At 33.7% G+C, this 20,911-nt stretch overlaps 1 protein-coding gene and 1 long non-coding RNA gene across 2 annotated transcripts in view; one reads left to right on the top strand and one right to left on the bottom strand.

Moving 5' to 3' along the window:
* Nucleotides 1-20,911, top strand: part of WDR36 (WD repeat domain 36) — a 38,804-nt gene that overhangs the window by 2,877 nt on the left and 15,016 nt on the right. Inside the window, exons 2-16 of the mRNA XM_008991713.5 lie at nucleotides 626-653; nucleotides 3,103-3,203; nucleotides 4,749-4,866; nucleotides 6,101-6,233; nucleotides 7,894-7,948; nucleotides 9,329-9,461; nucleotides 9,729-9,904; nucleotides 10,232-10,352; nucleotides 11,082-11,147; nucleotides 11,819-11,905; nucleotides 13,025-13,170; nucleotides 14,461-14,575; nucleotides 15,055-15,220; nucleotides 15,437-15,545; nucleotides 17,334-17,413. Of these exons, the coding sequence (XP_008989961.3) occupies nucleotides 626-653; nucleotides 3,103-3,203; nucleotides 4,749-4,866; nucleotides 6,101-6,233; nucleotides 7,894-7,948; nucleotides 9,329-9,461; nucleotides 9,729-9,904; nucleotides 10,232-10,352; nucleotides 11,082-11,147; nucleotides 11,819-11,905; nucleotides 13,025-13,170; nucleotides 14,461-14,575; nucleotides 15,055-15,220; nucleotides 15,437-15,545; nucleotides 17,334-17,413 (1,634 nt within the window). The remainder of the gene's footprint in view (nucleotides 1-625; nucleotides 654-3,102; nucleotides 3,204-4,748; nucleotides 4,867-6,100; nucleotides 6,234-7,893; nucleotides 7,949-9,328; nucleotides 9,462-9,728; nucleotides 9,905-10,231; nucleotides 10,353-11,081; nucleotides 11,148-11,818; nucleotides 11,906-13,024; nucleotides 13,171-14,460; nucleotides 14,576-15,054; nucleotides 15,221-15,436; nucleotides 15,546-17,333; nucleotides 17,414-20,911) is intronic.
* The window catches only part of LOC144581412 (uncharacterized), a 134,893-nt gene continuing 121,576 nt past the window's right edge, over nucleotides 7,595-20,911 (bottom strand). The window contains exons 5-6 of the long non-coding RNA XR_013532177.1: nucleotides 9,949-9,992; nucleotides 7,595-7,960 (exon numbers count right to left, since the gene is read on the bottom strand). This is a non-coding gene — a long non-coding RNA (uncharacterized LOC144581412). The remainder of the gene's footprint in view (nucleotides 7,961-9,948; nucleotides 9,993-20,911) is intronic.

The following is a 20,911-nucleotide window of genomic DNA, read 5'->3' as shown; positions in this document are numbered from 1 at the left end:
ATGGTTGTTTTCATGCTATAGTGGCAGAAGTGAGTAGTTGCAACAGAGACCACATGCATGGCCTGCAAAGCCTAAAATATTTAATATTTGACTCATTATAGAAAACTTTTGTCTACACTTTTCATCACCACTCCTGGTGAAATATAGTTGAAAATATAAACTTTCCGGCTGGGCGCGGTGGCTCACGCCTGTAATCCCAGCACTTTGGGAGGCCGAGGCGGGTGGATCATGAGGTCATGAGATCGAGACCATCCTGGTCAACATGGTAACACCCCGTCTCTACTAAAAATACAAAAATTAGCTGGGCATGGTGGTGTGTGCCTGTAATCCCAGCTACTCAGGAGGCTGAGGCAGGAGAATTGCTTGAACCCAGGAGGTGGAGGTTGCGGTGAGCCGAGATCGTGCCATTGCACTCCAGCCTGGGTAACAAGAGAGAAACTCTGTCTCAAAAAAAAAAGGAAAATATAAACTTTTCTAATAACAAAAATGAGGATCAGTAAGTGTCTTTCTTACGAAGGACAGCATAGCAAATATACGTATGAGGTTGTATCTTTATCTTCAGGTATTAGGTTATTATGATTGTGTTTGTTAATGAAAATTTAACCTTTTTTCTTTTCTTAAACAGGTTCAGAAACTGAGTCTGGTTGCAGTAAGTAAGTATAGACTTTATTCTGAATTTATGCATATCTAAAAAATTTTTTTTTATTCTGACATAAATTTGAGATTTATGGAACATATAAGGAAGCCAGGGTAACATGTATGTCTGATAAACTTACATATCAGAAACAAAAAAGGATACCAGGATAGAATCATGTTTTGTTTTCAGTTGTTACATATCTTTTATCTTTTTTAATCTGAAACTGTTTTTTAGACTTTCTTTGTGCTTCATGATATTGACACATTGACATTTTTGAAGAGTACAGGCTCATTTAGAATGTCCTTCAGTTTGAGTTTTTTTGACATGTCTTCAGGATTAAATTCAGGTTGTACCCTTTGGCAGGAATCACAGTGAATTGTATCGGAAGGCACATGCTGTTGGTGAGTTCTATTCCTGGCAGTCACTGGTTAGGAGGCTCCATTTTAAAATTAGTGTTTTGGCCTGGGTTAACAATAAGTATCTTTTGGTAATATGCACTGGGACTATGTAAATATTGTAGTACTCTTCAGAGTTATCACCACTGCTTTTAGCATTTTATGATACTTGCCTGAATCAGTTCTTAGTATGATGGTTGCCAAATATATTTTGATCATCCTTAATCTAAAAATTTGAAACCCAAAATGCTCCAAAATCTGAAACTTTTTGAGAACTGACATAATGTTTAAAGGGAAATGTTCATTGGAACATTTCTCATTTCAGATTTTCAGATTAGTAATGTTCACCTGGTTATGCAAATAGTCCAAAATCCAAAACACTCTGAAATCTGAAACCCTTCTGGTCTCAAGCATTTCAGATAAAGCATTGTCAGCCTGAAGTGATTTTCTTTTGCCATTATTCCTTCTACTATAAGGAAAAAATTTCCCTTTTCTCACATTTTGGTATGTTTTTTCAGTGGAAGAGTTTTGTTTTGTTTTGTTTTTGAGATGGAGTTTAGCTCGTCTTGTCCAGGCTGGAGTGCAGTGGCGCGATCTTGGCTCACCGTGACCTCCACCTCCTGAGTTCAAGTGATTCTCCTGCCTCCGCCTCCCGAGTAGCTGCGATTACAGGCATGCGCCTCTATGCCCAGCTAATTTTGTATTTTTAGTAGAGATGGGGATTCTCCATGCTGGTCAGGCTGGTCTCGAAATCCTGACCTCAGTTGATCTGCCCATCTCAACCTCCCAAAGTACTGGGATTACAGGCTTGAGCCATTGCACCGGCCTTGTTTTTTTATTTTATTTATTTATTTTTTTTAACTAATAGGATAAAGCATTTCTCAGGGCTGAGAAATGCTTTTACCATCAAATACGGTCGAGAGAAACAGAAAAGACCTACAAGGACTGTAATGTGTATGTCTATTAAACTTACATTTTAATAATAGAAGGCAGAAGAAAGGCATTGGAACTTAAGTTGAATACAAAAGTGAATGATAAACCTATAGAAACGAGATTATGCAAACAAATCCTAATATGGAATTTGCAGCATGAAAAATACAACAATCCTGTGTCTTCTAACCCTCACGCCCCAAAAGAGGAAATGAAAAGGTCGATATGACCAGGATAATGAGAGAAGAATCACATATCATGTGAGAAATGCTAGATTGATAGGCATATTTACCTGGAGAAGACTGTAGAAACAACATTGTCTTTAAATGTTTTAGGAGTAGACATACAGAATACCATATGGAATATTTTTGGGTTGGTCCAAAGGGTAGAGTTAGAGATCTAGGTTTTGAGTTACTTTTAAAATTTTTCTGGAGTTATTAGTCAACTTGATGTTCCAGAAGATATTCACATGTTCGTATGGGCCAAGCACAGTGGCTCATGCCTGTAATCCCAGCACTTTGGAAGGCTGAGGCAGGCAGATCACCTGAGGTCAGGAATTCAAGACCAGCCTGTCTAACATGGCAAAGCCTCTACTAAAAATGCAAAAATTAGCCAGTCATGGTGTTCCTAGCTACTTGGGAGGCTGAGGCAGGAGAATCACTTGAACTCAGGAGGCGGATGTTGGAGTGCGCCGAGATTGCACAACTGCATTACAGCCTAGGTGGCACAACGAGACTACATCTCTCAAAAAAAAGGTGTTCACATGAAGACTGGACGACTGTCTGTCAGAGCTTTGTGTATCAAATGACAGTTTTTTTCCAAATAACCTCAAAAAGCTTCTTTTCATTTCTCTAGGATTATGTTTTTATTTCTGCAAATCCTAGACATTCGTTCTCTTAGGGAAGGACAAGGTGATTTCCTATCCTTAGTTTCATAGTTACTTCTAGATATCTAAAATATTTTAGTCAAAATTTTATGTTCTGATTCTCAACTTTGATCTTTATAAATATTTTTAAATTATAGCCATGAGAAATGTTATATATATATATATATATATATATATATATATATATATATATTTGAGGTTTCTCTTTAACATCTTAAAAATTCTTGTTTCATCCATTTTGTATTTTCTCCCAGGTAATTCTGTTCCACAGGATATCTGCTGTATGGCAGCTGATGGCAGATTAGTCTTTGCTGCATATGGAAATGTTTTCTCTGCATTTGCCCGTAATAAAGAGGTTTGTAGCACTAAACTATTTTAATTTATTTGTCTTTTGCAGTCAGTAGTTATTTGTCATGATAGTGGAGGGAACTTTAATTTTTGTCATTCTTTACCTGACACACACTGGAAATATACAGTATTCTCTTATTTCTAATGTATATTCAGTTTTCGGGAGGAAGATAAATTTTCAGAAAAGGCCTACTAAAAACTGGTGCTTTACTCAGTTTCTTTGTCAGAGATGAGTATCAGAATTACTTGGATACCTTCTTTAAAATTTTTTATGCCCAGTCAGTTCCCATCTCATGAGTGTTTTGTTCTGTGTATTTGTTGAGATAGGATGTAATATGTATTATTAAGTGTTTTTTTTTTTTAATGCTTTCCTGGGAATATTTTACTACCACTTTATGTGGATTGGTTATTTACTATGCATAACTTAGCTCATAACTCTTTTTCTAAAAACCAGATGTTTGTTCCCTATTTACGGAATGCTAGATTCTATGTTTTCTCCATTGCTAAGAAAAGAGCTTTTCGGGCCTAAATCTACCAGTTGTTTTTTGAATTTGTCCTAGAACAACTAGCTTGAGAGATGACCTGGCTTTAATGGTCTAGTATTAAAGGAAAAGTAGGAATGGGGATACAAAGATAGCCAAATGATAATATCACTGTACTTGTCAGGGACTTGGAGTGACGTAGTTCTCAGTCTTTTATCATCACTACCTGTGGCAGAGGAAGGTAACTTACCTGTGGAGTTCTTTAATAGAAGGTGTTCAGATTTTTAGAATTGGGAAGAATGTTCATTTTTATATTGTTTATAGTTTTCTCAGGGAGATATATGTGATTCACATAAGGAGACTTTATCCTATATGTATATCCTATATGTGGTTCAGATGCAGAGACTTTAATAAAGGACCTATATGCACAGGTATGGTCAGGGTTAGTGGAACAAAGTAGGGGTGGGGAGACATCAGATACTATCAACTGTAGGAATTTGTTACCACCCCTAATGCCAAAGGGCCAAGGAGAAGAAACAATGTTACTGGAATTTCGTAAGGACTGAAACCATGGAGAAAGGGCTATACTTTTGGAAGGATCAGCTACCATAAGGGTCTCTGTGAAAGCAGAGAGGTATGGGGAAGAAGACCCCGAATCCCCCTTTCCTAACTCATCTGATGGCCAGTTGATTATGGAGTATATAGAGGTCAGCCTTCTGGAACATACCATCTTGCTAGGATATATGTAGTTGCACTGATTGAATTGGGTGAGGGACCTAGGTCTGTGTACATGCCTCCTCTCTAACCTAAGTTGGAAGGCTGAGCCTCAGAGGTCTCATTTCTTTGTTCTTAATGAACAGTTTACCTTCTTATTGTTGAACTGGATGAGGGAGCAGATGAACACGCCTGGTTCCTTGATATTTATTTGTTCATCCTAACCTGGAATAATCAAGAGTTGGGCTACATTTCTTAACAGAAGCATCTCAGGATTAGCATGTTTTTGGGATAATATGAACAATATGACATGATGATTAAGTAATTTGAAATTCTTTTAAACTTTGATGTTGTAGATAGTACATACCTTTAAGGGTCATAAGGCAGAAATCCATCTCTTGCAACCCTTTGGAGACCACATTATCTCTGTTGATACTGACAGCATTCTTATTATTTGGCACATATATTCAGAAGGTAAGAGTTAACAATTTATTTGCTTTATCTTAGGGTAGTATGTGTTTAGTTAAAATTTAAAATCTGTGTCAATATCTGTGCCAGAGGTTTTGCCTGTAAATAGTTAAAAAAAAAAAAAAATTAAAAATCTTTGACATGCATAAGAAAAAAGTTCTAAGTAAGAAAGAGATAAACAACTTTAGCAAGTTAACTATAAATTTTTGGATGTGCTTACCTCAACTAATATATTTTCCATTGCTATTTTGTTATAATATATTATTACAAATTTGATTAGTTATATTGTTTTCCCCGTGGAGTGAATATTGATATATATTCATACCTGAATAATTCTTGGTTTGTATTCCAACTTTTAGTAAAGGAGACTTTAATAGTAAACTTGATCTTATAATCAGAAGGAAAATATACATCCTTTTCCTAGGGATATGAATCAGTTTCTTTCAACTGTGATAGTCTTAGACAGTGGCTATACTTATGGGATCATGTATCTTTAAACATGAAGAATTTATTCCTAGAATATCTACACCTTTCCTCAATAAAATACCTTCTTTGATACGCAAATTTATTGGAAAATTTAGTGAAACATTGTTTTAATTGTGGAGGAACTGTAAAGTAAAAAGCAGAATTCAAACAGAAATTTTGAATATAACCAAAGATTTCAGAGAATTTTTGATCTTGGAGCAAGTGACCACTGGCTATGCCACCCCACACTCCACAGGGTTGTAAATTTTTTTTCTTTTTCTTTATTAGAGGTTCTTTTGTGGAAATATGTGACAAGTACTCTTACAACTTTCACTGAGATGTGCCTTTTATTTTTGGCATTTTTTGAGTGGCCCATCAAACTTTCCATATAGTTAGGTCTTCATTCCCTGGAAAAGCTAAGTATAAGCACTTCACTTGGAATATTCACTCCTGCTTATGGATCAAATTACAGAAACATTAATGCTGATCTTTTTTTAAATTTTATTATCCTTTTCTGTAAAGTAATTCAAAAGGGAATGAAACTTTTAATAGTATTTTTATTAGAAGTTGTAGAAAATTTTTCATAGGCTAAATTACATTTACAAGTAGCCCTTCATTTATTTTCTCGAGGAATGTTTATAGATTAGTATCTAATTCTTTGGTTTATTTTAGCATATAACTCTTTGATATGATAGACTTTAAGCAATAAATATATGGTTATATAAAACATTTTAAACTATTTTATAAAAAATAATTATAACTTTCACTTTTGTAGAAGAATACTTGCAATTGACTTTTGATAAGACAGTATTTAAAATTTCTGCAATTTTGCATCCAAGTACCTACTTGAATAAAATACTTCTGGGCAGTGAACAAGGAAGCCTGCAATTGTGGAATGTAAAATCCAAGTAAGTATTTTAGTTAGAAAATAATATAGTTGTCACCTTATCCTCATCTATTACTTCCTAATGCATACTTAAGTCTCATTTCTCCTACTGTTGTATATTTATTTGGAGGGTTGTCTATAAATACAGTTGGTCCTCTGTATCAGAGGAGTCAACCAACTTCAGATCAAAAATATTCAAGAAAAAATAATAATAATACAACAATAAAAATCACATTTTAAAATAGTACAGAATAACAGCTATTTACATAATATTTACATAGTATTAGGTTTTTTGAATAAGCTAGAAATTAAAGTATATGCATAAATGTGTGATGGTTATATGCATTTTATGTAAGGAACTTGAGCATCTCTTAACTTTGGTATCAGCAGAGAGGTTGGGAGACCTGGAACCAATCCCCCAGGGCTACTGAGCTATACAACTGTATGCTTGCTTTTGGAGTTGTTGCTGGTGGCATCATATATATGAAAGCTGGCATGTGATCCTGACACATGTGAGACAGCTTCATAAATGCTCATTGAAAAGTATGTATTGATGGCCTAATAACTGTAAAGAATTGCTATACAGAAGGCTCTAATAAAGTAATATGAGATCTGTCAGAAAATAATAATTATGAGATTATTCTTGGGGAGCTTCTAGTTTTCCATACATGAAAATTTTCCATATATGAAGAAGGTAAAAGATGGAAAAGTAAATCAATGATAATTTAGTGCTAGCATTTAGAAATGATTTTCAGGGTTAAAAGTATTTTCATCATTTCCCATAGATACGGTGAATATCTACTATAATATTGATAGCTGGAGGGCTGGATACATGATTTTGAATACTTCTACCCATTATTTAAACATTTACCAGTAAAAAAAGGTGGCAGCTCGACTTCTTTGTAGAGCATTTAAAAAAGCAAATAAAAATATTTGACCATCCAAATTGTTTTTTCTAAAGTTTTTATGAATTCAGAAGGGAAAATAAGATTATTAAAGGTATAATGTTTTAAATCAGGGCTTCATTTCAGTTTAAGAAATACCATTGACTGCCTGCTTTGTGCTAGGTTCAGGGATGGTGACTGAAATACTATCTTTGCCCTTACAGTTATTTTCTTTAGTTCTTTATTTGATATGTACATTCTTTACTGTACTTTAAATAGCCATTTTATTCAGTAAACTAATCTGTACCCATTTACACAATTTAATATGTGATTTAATACTTTAATGATAATTATTATGATTTCAGATACTTCTGTTTGTTCCATGCATGTGTTATTTATCATTCATGACTTGCTTCTGAAATTGAGAGCAGCATAACTGTTGTCATATAACATGCAGATAATATTGTTAAAATATAAGTTAGTCCCTCTCACGACGATCTTTTTGCAGTCTTAAATTTTTTTTATTGTTGTCTGTAATATGAAATGGTTTATCACTCACAAATTTTTTTTTCCACTTTGGACATTTAATTTCTTAAAGAGGTGGCATAGCATAGTAGTTTGAGATCTAGAATTTGTCTGGATGATATTACTAACCTTGTGACGTTAGCTTAATTATCAGAATACTGTGTGGAAGAGTAAGAAATTAATAAATATCACCTATTATTTCATTTTTTAAATGTATAGCTGACTTTGGTTTTCTCCAAAAAAGAAAGCTTTCAACTATTTTTCTTCTTGTAGTAAACTTCTGTATACATTTCCAGGATGGAAAGTTGGAGTGACAGCTCTTCAGCAGGTTAGTATTTTTCTGTTAAATCAAAGAGGAAACAAAGTTAATAGGAAAATATTTTAGTTTCAGGAATCAATCATAATTTTAGACATAAAGACAAAACAATATATAGCTTAGTTTACCTTTAAAATTGTTACCCTGAAATAGTGTTTTGGAAATGTAGTTTAAAACAAGTAATATTGCCTTTGGCAATAACAGTTTTGGAATCCTTTGTGCTTATAGTTTGACTTTAAACCTATGGTTGCTATGGATCCTTCTTTACTAATCATTTTGCAGAGATATTTAGTCCAGTGTCTGGTGTAGACTGGAAATGAGTGTTCAGCAATGCAAGGGGTATTGTATGTCATGCAGATAAATTTGTCAAGATGTTGAGATTTATGGTCTGAAATAATTGGAGCCAAAATCCTAATGTTTGATTCGATGATGGACTGTTTAAGAAATAACTGTTTTTTTAATGACTCTGCAAAATATGTATAAATGAATGCATGCCTGCATTGAATCTTGTGTTTCTATTGGCCACATAGGTAGCCAGTATACACTTATTTTTCTCAGCATCCACTGACTTTGCTTGCCCAATTTATATGTATTCCTTATCTTCTCTTACTGCCATCAGTCTAGCTCCAATTTTGCCTATCCAGAAGACTCCATAAATATCAAAGGATTAGGTCCTTTGAGGACAAGGGATTATTTGTTTCAGTATCTCCAGTTTCTACACAGGGTCTGATGCAGAGTAGACACTTGATGACAAATTAATAAAACGTGTAACCTGATTCCATTCTACAATGATATTGGACATTGATCTTTGCCAAAGTAAAGAAATTCACAATAGAGCCTGTAAGACTATTGTATTATAGACCGTTATAACCATAGAATATTAGAACTGGAACAGGCTCATTGTAATACATTTTTTTGTCTTTTCCCATGTTTTGTAAGTTTACTTTGTTGGGTAAACAATTTTTCACTTCCTCTGTAATTGGTTACACATTGCCATGCATGTCACAGGCCTTGTATGTTTTTTAGGAGTTGTCTCCCTTTTCTGTTTCCATCCAATCCAGTGATCTGTAGTGATTTTATACATAGCTTTCTTTTCTGTTGTGGCTATTTTCTTATCAAAATCTTACCAGCTAAATTTTGGGAATGGGGATGGGATGTTGACTGGCAGAATTGAAGCTAGGAAGTAATTTGGAAAAATCATTTCTGAATACTTCTATGCTGAATAAAAAAGTATGCCAGAATAGTAATGCTTGTGGAGTTTTTCTGCCACCTTTAGGAAGATACTTTATTATTTCTTTTGATGACACCTAAGAAATGATGCATATCATATGGATTATTAAAGCTATTTTGTTTAAGAAAACAAAATAAAAGTTTGAATAATTTAATTTTTAGGCACCAGCTGTGGATGTTGTTGCTATTGGTCTTATGTCAGGTCAAGTTATCATTCACAACATTAAATTTAATGAAACATTAATGAAGTTTCGTCAAGACTGGGGACCCATTACTTCAATTTCATTTCGCACAGGTAACTTTTAACATACTTATTGATAAGAAGAGTTAAGGAAACTTAAAATTCATTACCTTAAAATTGAGAAAATTTTTTTGGCATCTGGTAGCTTAATCTAATAGAAGTGAATGAATACCGGAGTAAAAGGAGGCAAAGAAATTTGAATAAATAATTGGTATATAGTTTTTTTCTAACTTTATGGAATAAAAGGGCAGAGAAAAGAATTCTTGTTTATTTTGGGAGGATCTATAGTATTTTTCTTAATATGTTTTATTTTAATAACAGATGGTCATCCTGTAATGGCAGCTGGAAGCCCATGTGGCCATATTGGACTCTGGGATCTAGAGGACAAAAGATTAATCAATCAAATGAGAAATGCACACTCTACAGCAATTGCCGGACTGACATTTCTCCATAGAGAGCCACTTCTTGTCACAAATGGCGGTGACAATGCTCTCAGGGTATTATGATGATTGTTATCATCTTCCTGGCTCATCTAACTTACCCTTTGGGTTATTACAAGTTTGCTTTAATGTATCAGCTTTCAACCTAGAAGAAGAAAGGAATATGAAAGGAGTTATTGGTGTAGGTGAAAGAAGAAGCAGAGTAGGTGACATGATTGCAGTGAAGCAGGAAAGAATTACAGTTTATTTCTCCCACAATACCCACTCTCCGCCTGTAATTCCAGGATCAGTGGCTTAGCAAGCACTACACAATGCCAGTTGATGTATATAGGGGGTGATTTGACTGCTTGCAGATAAGAACTTTACATTTTTATTTCTTGGCAGATATGGATATTTGATGGTCCTACAGGTGAAGGCCGACTTTTGAGATTCAGAATGGGTCATAGTGCTCCTCTTACCAGTATCAGATACTATGGACAGAATGGACAACAGATTCTAAGCGCAAGTGAGCTTCTGCTTCATACTATTAGTCTATTTCAGCAAGTGTTGAGATGTGGGTACCCAGTATTAGGTTTGATATTTACACATGTTTAGATTTGCATATCTCTTTGAGTGACTTAAAGTTGTTATCTGTACTTAATGTGTCCTTCTGTTTACTAATCTTCAGAGACAGAATGGTCAGATTCTAAAAATTCTTTTAGTCTGCTGAAAATCGTTAGTATCTCGTTTTCATTTTTCCTTTATTCTCACTAAATGCCATTCTATAAAAAGTTGAGTATTTTAGGCCAGGCATGGTGGCTCACGCCTGTAATCTCAGCACTTTGGGAGGCCGAGGTGGGCGGATCACCTGAGGTCAGGAGTTCAAGACCAGCCTGACAAACATTGAGAAACCCTGTCTCTACTAAAAATACAAAATATTAGCCAGGCATGGTGGTGTATGCCTGTAATCCCAGATACCAGGGAGCCTGAGGCAGGAGAATTGCCTGAACCCAGGAGGCAGAGGTTGCAGTGAGCCGACATTGTGCCATTATACTCCAGCCTGGCGACAAGAGCAAAACTCTGTCTCAAGAAAATAAAAGATGAGTGTTTTAATGTAGTTGCAATCTGGCTTTCCCTTTAAAGTGTCTTAAATTGTATCTTCAAGTTTTTCAAATAGAATTTTATAAAATTTGTGATTCACATAGTCCATTGTTTTGATGAACCTTGATTAGAAATTTTCTGTGTATGTCAACAGGTCAAGATGGAACTCTTCAGTCATTTTCCACGGTACATGAAAAATTCAATAAGAGTTTGGGACATGGTAGGTCCTTTGCAAGACAGAAAATAAGCTGGTCACAAAAGAAACATTTCAACATTCTATGAGACAGCTGGAGAAAGTTTCATCAATACATTTTCTCTTTTCTTGGATATAATAGATAAACATAAACTGTAAGAAGTGGTTGAAGTTCTGCTATGAGGTTACTGGAAAAAGTTAGACACCTTGGGTGGTAAAAACATACTGCTGCCACCCAAAAGATGTTGAGGGCCTCTCTTGAGCTATCTGTAGAGTGCACAGTTTTTAAAATGGAAAGTAGCTTAGAGAAAGCATCAAAGTAAGCAGTGTCCAATTCTTTTGCTTTAAAGCAATCATTTTATTCTCCTTTCCTTTCCATGGTTTCCAGCCTTTGAAAGATTTTGTTTATTAAGCAAGAAAATCTTTTTCAGTTTTATTACCAATTTTTAAGTGACTATTTTACTATTCATGTATGTATATACTTTCAGATATAATTTAAGATTTTTTTAATCAATATCTAAAGTAATTTCTCAGAATTAAAAAATAACAGTGGTAATAACATCTTTGTTTTGTTTCTGACTTAAATGGGAATATCTTGAACTTTATAGTTATATGACAATGATAACTTTTCTTTTATATACTTTTATTTATTAAGAAGGATTCATAGCTTTCTATATCCCCCTTGCCTCCAACCCCAGGATTAATAAATAAAAAGAGAGTCAAACGTAAAGGACTTCAGAATACCATGTCAGTGAGACTTCCACCCATCACAAAGTTTGCAGCAGGTAAGTAACTTCATACTGTGTTTTGAGACATTCTCCTTTGTCATTGTTTCCTACTCTGTGCTATTTTATTTTTTCGGTTTTAATAAATGCTTTTACAGATATTAATAAGCATTCAGAAAGTAACTCCAGGTACATGCTGATCTTGTGTGAAGACTAAAATGAGTTCTTTTAAATATGAACTTATTATCTATTAACCTCAGGCTTTGTTCTTCATAATAGCTATTACCAATATTTGATTTTATAGCCTGTCTTTTTATTTTGTCATGTGCCTAGTATAATGAAAGTCACTAATGTAAAAAGAACTGGAACAGCAAAGTATGAGAACATAGAGCTCTGACTAATTAAGATCTAAGAATACTGAGGATTTAGTATGCTATGTCATTTGACCAGTGCTTCTTTCAAAGAAGTGATTTTAAGAAAAATGTAGATAATGGGTTTGTTGCCTGAAATCTATTATGGGAAATTACTGTGTAGGCACTATTTCTATTCAAAGGTTATTATTAAGACCACCTTTCTGACTTTTCTTAGAGCTTGAGTGATGTTTCTAAAAACACATCTAAATCACATTACTCACCTGCTTAAAATTTTTTAGTGGCTTCTTACACCTTTAGAGTGGAATCTCATCTCCTTAACATGACTTTCAAGACCTTTGGTAGTGTGGTCCTGATTGCCTTCCCCAACTCTCATTCCTCCCAAAAGATACTACACTTACTTGCTGTCCTCAGTTTTGTTTATTTTTTTTTTTTCTTGTGCATGTTATCCCCCCACCCCAGGTAATTTCTACTTGTTCTGCCACTCCATCCAGAGAGACATTTATTTTCCCCAAATCTCCTGAGTGATTTTATAAGACACTATCATATTTTACTGTGATTTCTTCTCATTCAAATTTCTTGTTAGTTTGTTGTGTACTAAAAACACATAAATACACACATTTTAATTTGTCAATTAAAAATGATAACCTCTTGTTAGATTGGAAACATTAGTATCAGGTATTACCTGTTTGGTTTACCATTGTTTCCCTAGTGTCTGATGATAACCTGAAATATTAGATGCTTAATAAGTAATAGATGAATAACAGAATGAAAAGTAATTTGATTTATGATTTTTATTACGTTTTAGAGGAAGCTCGTGAGAGTGACTGGGATGGTATCATTGCTTGCCATCAAGGTAAGCTATCTTGCTCAACCTGGAATTACCAAAAATCTACAATAGGTGCTTACTTTCTCAAGCCAAAAGAATTGAAGAAAGATGACATAACTGCAACAGTAAGTGAGCTTGTTTATAAGGATATTTTCGCTTTAAAACTTTCTTATGGAAATCTTGTTGTACTCAAGGTTTCTCCTTATAATATTGGTTGAAAAAAAAAACATAGTTTAACAGTTTGAAGTTATTCCTTAATAGTTTTAAGCTTTCCAAGTTACAGTCATTTATTTGAAATTGATGTGAGGTATTATCTCATTGTGGTTCCGATTTCTATTTCCCCACTGACATGAAGAATGAACGTCTTTTCATGTGGTTATAAACCATTTGTATGTCTTTTTGGGAGAAATATTTACAAATAATTAACTTGTAATATCTCTTTATATATTCTCAATACAAGTCCCTTATCAGATATTTGAATTACAAATGTTTTCTTCCATTCTGTAGGCTATCATTTCATTTTCTTTTTGGTATCATTTTTAACTAAAAGTTTTGAATTTTGATGAAGTTCAGTTTATTATATTGCTTATGCTTCTCAAAAAAGCATTGTGTAGCCGAAGAAAACTAAGATTTGCTCCTAAGACTGATAAGAGCTTCCTAGTTTTAGCTCTTACATTTGGGTTTATTCTCTCTGAATTGATTTTTGTATATGGTATGATACAGGGATCCAAATTCATTTTTTTGCATGTGGTTATCCACTTGTCTCAGCACCATTTGTTCACAAGACCATTCTTTCTCCATTGAATGATCTTGTTACCTCTGCTGAAATATAGAAAAAAATATATTGATACACTATTGATATTTTAAGTAGTAAAATGGGTTTATAATAGAACTTGCTTATAAACCAAATGTTCTCCCTGTAGTGTCTTATATATTCCCTTCCTAAAATGTCATAATTAAAATATTTTGGGCTTTTGCTTGGGCATTCTAACTAATGGTATGTTTATGGTTTGATGACAGCTGTGGAAGCAGATAAAAAAGGCAAGACAAAAAGAAATTAGGCAATGGAATGTTTTGACCTTAGCCTTGTTAATAAAATAAAAATTGAAGGTTAGTCCCTTATATAGTTCTCCTGACTTTGTACATTTAAATTGAGTTAACCTTAGTTATGTTTTGTTTTCTTAGATAATAATTCTTGATACTTTTAAAAGAATGGAGATAGAATCTCACATATATTCTTATACACCCAAATATAATTACTTTATGTTTAAAAAAACTAATGAAGCAATTTATTTATCGTGCTTTTTTTTTAAATAAAAAGGAAAAAGTAGATTAAAAAAATACTCTGGCAAGCATAAAGTGCAATAAAATGTTATTTTCTTTGTCATTTGTGGATTGTTTTTTTTTTCTTAAAGGCAGTGGATATAACTTCTTGTGGAAACTTTGCTGTAATTGGCCTCTCATCAGGAACTGTAGATGTATATAACATGCAGTCTGGTATACATCGAGGAAGTTTTGGCAAGGATCAAGGTATAGAAATTCTTCCTTTTTTTAAATTAATACAGATAAATACAAGATTAGTAATGATAGCTTGCATTTATAATATTTAAGTGCTGGGCATTTTGCTAAAGTTTAAGATGGGTTATCATCAACCCTATATGGCAGATACTGCAGTTGTATCATAAGGACCATGTTGAAAGAGAAAAGTCATGGGTACCTAAGAGTTAATGTGGATATTATGCAGATTAAAATTTTTTTCTCTTCTGCCTTAAGCAGAAAATTTTAACAAAATTGTCAAACCTTTGTGGTATCAACCTGATTTCTGTTTTTTTACTCAAACAGTGTTAATAATTAAGATTCCTTACCCCCCTAAAATTCAGATTAATTTCAAAATTTTTCAAGGATGTTTAAGTGGCAGCTTATGTATTTGAATGAAGGAATCACTTTGTGTATTGTTCAGAGAGACACTGCCAATTCTGATTTCTTTTTTCTTTTGATGTACCTTACAGCTCACAAGGGATCTATTAGAGGTGTTTCAGTGGATGGATTAAACCAGTTGACAGTTACAACTGGTAGTGAAGGATTACTCAAATTCTGGAACTTTAAAAGCAAAAGTTTAATCCATTCTGTGGGCCTCAGTTCATCTCCAAATATCATGTTGCTACATAGGGACAGGTAAACTTTTTATGATCATGGATTTTCTCTTTGATTCTTTTGGTAAAAGTTTTAAAGTCACAATTTACCAAGTGAGAAAAATCAGAGTATTTAGTAAAGAACAGCATTTGGCTTAATTTCCACCAAAGTGTATTTGATTTAACAAAATTCGAGTGAATATAAGACTTTAGTTCAGGGGTGTTTTATTTACTAAAACTGGTGCATTTATCTTGCTAGTGGCATTCTGGGACTCGCCTTGGATGACTTCTCCATTAGTGTTCTGGACATAGAAACTAGGAAGATTGTCAGAGAGTTTTCTGGACACCAAGGCCAAATAAATGACATGGTAAAACAAACTCTAGCTGATAAAACTCGACTTATTTCTACTTCTGTTTGGGTGTGTTATCCTATAATAGCCTTAAAATCATTATATGAGGTGGTTATCAATTTTAATTTGCAGGCCATTTTTCAAAGATTTTTAAAGAAAGTTTTAAATTAAAAGTTTAGTACTTTTCAGGGAGTTGATGCCATCAAATTAAAGTGTAAGTTTTAGAGCTCATCTTTTTTTCATTAAACAAAGCCAGAGTGTACTATAGATATGAATGATCCATTGGTTTATGTCATTTTTAACTTAATATTAAAATAAGCTGGGAGAATTTATTTCTGTTTTACTATGTATGGAATGAATTAATAGTAAAAGACCATTTGCTTAGAACATTTGGTATGTGGTTTTTTTTAGTTTAGTGCTATTTCTGGAGTTATGTATGTTAATTCTGAAAAGTTTTAATTAATAAAAATGTATTTAAGTTTACTATTATGTTCCTATAGTGGGATATATGATATGGTAAGAAGTAAAGTAGTTTAAAAAGCATATTTTATTCAAAAGAACTTTTAAAATAAATTTGTCATTTGAGGACCAAATTAAGTCTATGTTATTATTTTTCATCAATTGCAGATATCTTGATTTGCTTGAAAATAGAAAAAGTAAAATAAAAATAAAACCCTAATACTTAGTGACAAACCCAACAGCTACATTTACTAGTTTTCATACCAAAAATTAGAATTTACTCCTTTCCTTAAAAATTGAAGGAAAAGAATCCTGGTCAGGACCTTGTGTTCTACAGATCAGAGGCTGGCAGAATTACGTATCAACAGAATTTGTTTTGACAGCATCTGTAGAAATGTGGGTGGGAGTGGGTTGTGCTGAAATGGCAATTTTGAAAACATCTGTAAGTGTCAACTTGCTCTTCCTTTTTCTTTCTTTTTAAACCTTACTTTCAACTTGTATATCTGGAGTTTCCCTATTCAGTAATAAGTTACTCCTTTTAGTTAAATCTGTGAGCATTTATAACATGACTTTACCTCTCAGAGTCATTCTTTCCCATGCTTTGTTATCTGTACGACCCTTCTGTAAGTTGATCTATTTGTAACCTGAGATTTGAGTTCCCATTATATTACTGCAGCCTGATGAACAAATTAACATTTACATGTTCCAGTATCACCCACTAATTTAAACTGCTGGATGAACAATATACTACAACTACTTTTTGGGTTTTTCTTTTTGGGTCATTTTTCACATGTGATCTAATTTGTGCCTGATGACCCTTAGGTACTACAGGCAAAGAGATCTATTATTTATCCATTTTTATAGCTAGAAAAGATAATGGGTGGCATAAGTAGTTTATTTAAATTTGTTTTTTAAAAATCTGATTATTATGGCTTACGTTTATAAATAAAGCATTATTAAAAGAGAAAGGATGTTTAACATAAGCTTCAAGAAAAATAGGCTCTTAATCACACACATAAACATATTGTCTGTAAATAAGTAGAAAATTATGGTTTGAAAATTAATGCAATGCACTTTATTTTTTTTAACTTTTAGTAATTCATTTAAAAGTCTAATCTTTATCCAAATTCCATATCAGTGGTATTTAGGAAGTGGTGTTTTCTTTTATATGAAATAAGACAGCCTGAATGTTACTTAGTCAAATTAATTTTTTTATGAAGCCTGCATTATCTTTTCATTTATTGCATTCTTTAAGGTGTTAACTTTATATACATACATGCATACATATAAATATATTCATATATATTATATATATATGTGTGTATATTATATTTTTTTATTTTAAAGGCTTTTAGTCCTGACGGTCGTTGGTTAATAAGTGCTGCAATGGATTGCTCTGTTAGGACTTGGGACCTTCCTTCTGGGTGGTAAGTTTATATTTCTAAATCCCTAACCTCTATAAGAAGATTTCTAAGTTATTTTCTTCACACGTGACTTTTATAAGTAGTTAATGGATTATATGCTTTTCCAATGTGACTATATTTGGAGATTTTTCTGACATGACTATATTGTGTCCTTGGAGTGTTTTTAATGATAACTAAACAGCAGGTAGTAGTGTCATGAAAGATAATAGAAAAGTGAAATCTCTCTTAGGTTTTCTAATTCTGCAAAATTGAGATACAGAAGCAAGTTGTCTAAACCTTAGGAAAGCTCATTTGGCCTTTTTGATAAAGCTCAGACTTAAGGATGACAAACTTTTATTTTGAGTTTTTTTAATTCATGCTGAATTTAGATAGAAAGTAAAAACCGCGAACTTTTCCTTTTTGTATATTATATCTCTTGTGGTACTCTGACATCATTCTTAAAAAAAAAAACATTTTAGATAGTCTTAGTGCATTTTCTGTTGCTAAGAATATTGAAACTCTGTTATTTCTAAAGAAAAGGAGTTTATTTCTTACAGTTTGGGAGATTGAAAAGCCCCAGATCAAGAGGCCATAGCTGGTGAGGGCCTTCTTGCTGGCGGAGACTCTGAATAGTCCCAAGGTGGTACGGGGTATCACCCTTACTAATGTGATACCCCATACCACCTTGGGACTATCACTCAGCGTGATAATGTAATGGCTCAAGTCTGTCTTCCTTTTCTTATAAAGCTACCAGTTTCCCTTTCATGATAATCCATTAATCTATGAATGGGTTAATCCATTGATGAGGACAGAGTCCTCATGATCCAGTCACCTCTTAAAGGCCCTCCCCCTCAATACTGTCATGTTGTGGATCAAGTTTAAACACGAGTTTTAGAGGGACGTTCAAACTGTATCTTAAAAGTAGTAAAAATGTGTGTCTTTAGATTTGGGTAAAACCTAACATGTTCAGAAATCTATTTCGTGGGTTGAAATTTGCTCCTAATCCAGCACTTTAAAGAGAAAACAACCAAATCTGTAAATGGTATAAACAGAGGAGACATACAGAATGTGTGTGGGGTTTGTTGTTAAAAATTATGTAGGTGTAGATACCATTTAAAATCATATCATTTAACATAGGATTGCTTAGATGAGTATGAAGAAAGGAAGAATTATGGGAATAGCAAAACATCTACTTTAACAGTACCATACCATTAAAAAAAAGATAGATGAGAAAAATGAGAAGGAAGGTAGTACTTTTTAATCTAAAATCTTCCTAAATTAAGCTCTGTTCACTTCCTCTTCCTACTCAGGAATTGGATAAGCTCATACATGAAAGCAGTTTGACCTTTAGGAAGGAAAAACCCTCATGTCCTCAGTTCCCTTCAAGTTTGAAACAAACCTGAGGCATACCTACCTATCTTGAGTATACAGTGGATTTTTAGTAAGCACAGCTAAGGATTGTTGCTAGTGGGTCCAGCTTTAATACCTAGGGATCTTTGTCCACAGGTGTGTCTCTTTCACTTAAAATAGAGTAAAGCAAAATATAATTTATTGACTGTATCCTCCTTTAGTTTTAGAAGGTTCACCTAAAGTTGGTATTTCTTTAATTAAACATTTTGTTAAAGACACTATTAGAAATATTAGTGATCTGCCACTTCTTGGGCTTTTGCTATTTTCTAAAAGTTAATGTTATCTAATTTGAGTTGCTTTAAAGTAAGAAAGTTATATAAATAGTAGAGTTGGCATAGTGCCTTTTTCATTTTTCTTTTTAATAGTTTTAGTTTATATCAGTGGGAGAGAGATTATTCAGTAGTAAAAAATTGGCAGTTTTTTTTTTTAATGTGGTTAATTCATCTTTGGAATGGAAAAATTAGGATCTGAAAGTAGCATTCAAAGCCACTAACATTTGACTCAGCATTAGCCTTTTGCTGAATTTCTAATATCAGTAAAAAGTTGAAAAGATCAAAATCTGATAAATTTTCAACTCTAGTAGCTTATTTTTAGGTGAGCATAGGCAATTTTAAGTGAATAGTCATGAAGCTGGACGTAGCATAAGAGCAAGAAGTGACCACATCAAGTTGTTAAAAGAAAATGTAAGTCCAGGCGCAGTGGCTCATGCCTATAATCCCAGCACTTTGGGAGGCCGAGGCGGGTGGATCACGAGGTCAAGAGATCGAGACCATCCTGGTCAACAAGGTGAAACCCCATCTCTACTAAAAATAAAAATTTAGCTGGGCATGGTGGTGCGAACCTGTAGTCCCAGCTACTCAGGAGGCTCAGGCAGGAGAATTGCTTGAACCCAGGAGGTGGAGGTTGCAGTGAGCCGAGATCACGCCATTGTATTCCAGCCTGGGTAACAAGAGCAAAACTCCATCTCAAAAAAAAGAAAATATAATAAAATGGACATTGATTGGAAAAAGCATATTTTTGTTTAAAAAAATAGTTTTTGGTTAAAATTTGAAGTGGACCAAATGAGAGAGCTTGAATAACTATCAAACAACTGCTGCTGCTTAATTGCAACTAAGCTGACATTTACGATGTGCTGCTAGGCACTGTGAATGCTTTTATTTTTCATATCCTAGGAGGTTGTAGGTACTATTACTGTTATTAGTCCCATTTCAAAAATGATGAAGTAGAGGCTTTTAGAAAAATTAAGTGATTTGCCCAAGGCAGCTTAGTTTATAAATGGCAGAGTCCAAAATAAGCACAGGAGAAAGAACTGTTGTTGTATTATCACTTTTGCTCAGACTGTGTCTTGTTTTAAGAACGAACTGATTTTCTTGATGTAGAAGGTAATAAAGTTAAGATTAGTGTCTTGTTATACAACCATGGGTAACTTGGGTTTTTTTAAATTCCCTTCTTTTTTAAAAAATATAATTCAACCTATGGAGATTCCTAGTTTTTCTTTCAATTAAATAATTTGAATAATGAAAACACATTACATAGCCTGGAAAGTGAAGCTATCTATGAGTAAACCCTTGAGTGTATTAACATACAGGGATATCCATCCGGAATTGTGCCTATTTTAAACAAATTGCATAGGTATTAGACTTTCCTATGAAGTTTTTTTAAAGTGCTAAAACTTTTTTTATGTTTGTAAAATTCTCAGAGAAACAGAGTTGAAATTTTTTATCTCTGAAATTATCATTCCTCTACCACTACCACCACCTTTTATGTCTGGTTGTTTTTGATCTAATAGAAGTTCAGATTGAATTCTTTTTTTTTTTCCCCAAGACAAAAGTCGTGTTCTGTCGCCCAGGCTGGAGTGCAGTGTTGCGATCTTGGCTCACTGCAACCTCTGTCTCCCAGTTTCAAGGGATTCTCCTGCCTCAGGCTCCCGAGCAGCTGGGACCACAGGTGCACGCCACCATCCTCAGCTAATTTTTCTTGTATGTTTAATGGAGATGGGGTTTCACCATGTTGGCCAAGCTGGTCTCGAACTCCTGACCTCAAATGATCTGCCCACCTCATTCTCCCAAAATGCTGGGATTACAGGCATCAGCCACCACTCCCGGTCCAGAT

This window comes from Callithrix jacchus, chromosome 2, assembly GCF_049354715.1.
Source record: "Callithrix jacchus isolate 240 chromosome 2, calJac240_pri, whole genome shotgun sequence".
NCBI lineage: Eukaryota > Metazoa > Chordata > Mammalia > Primates > Cebidae > Callithrix > Callithrix jacchus.
The sequence above is the reverse complement of the archived record's forward strand: the minus strand, read 5'-3'. Positions and strand labels throughout refer to the sequence as shown.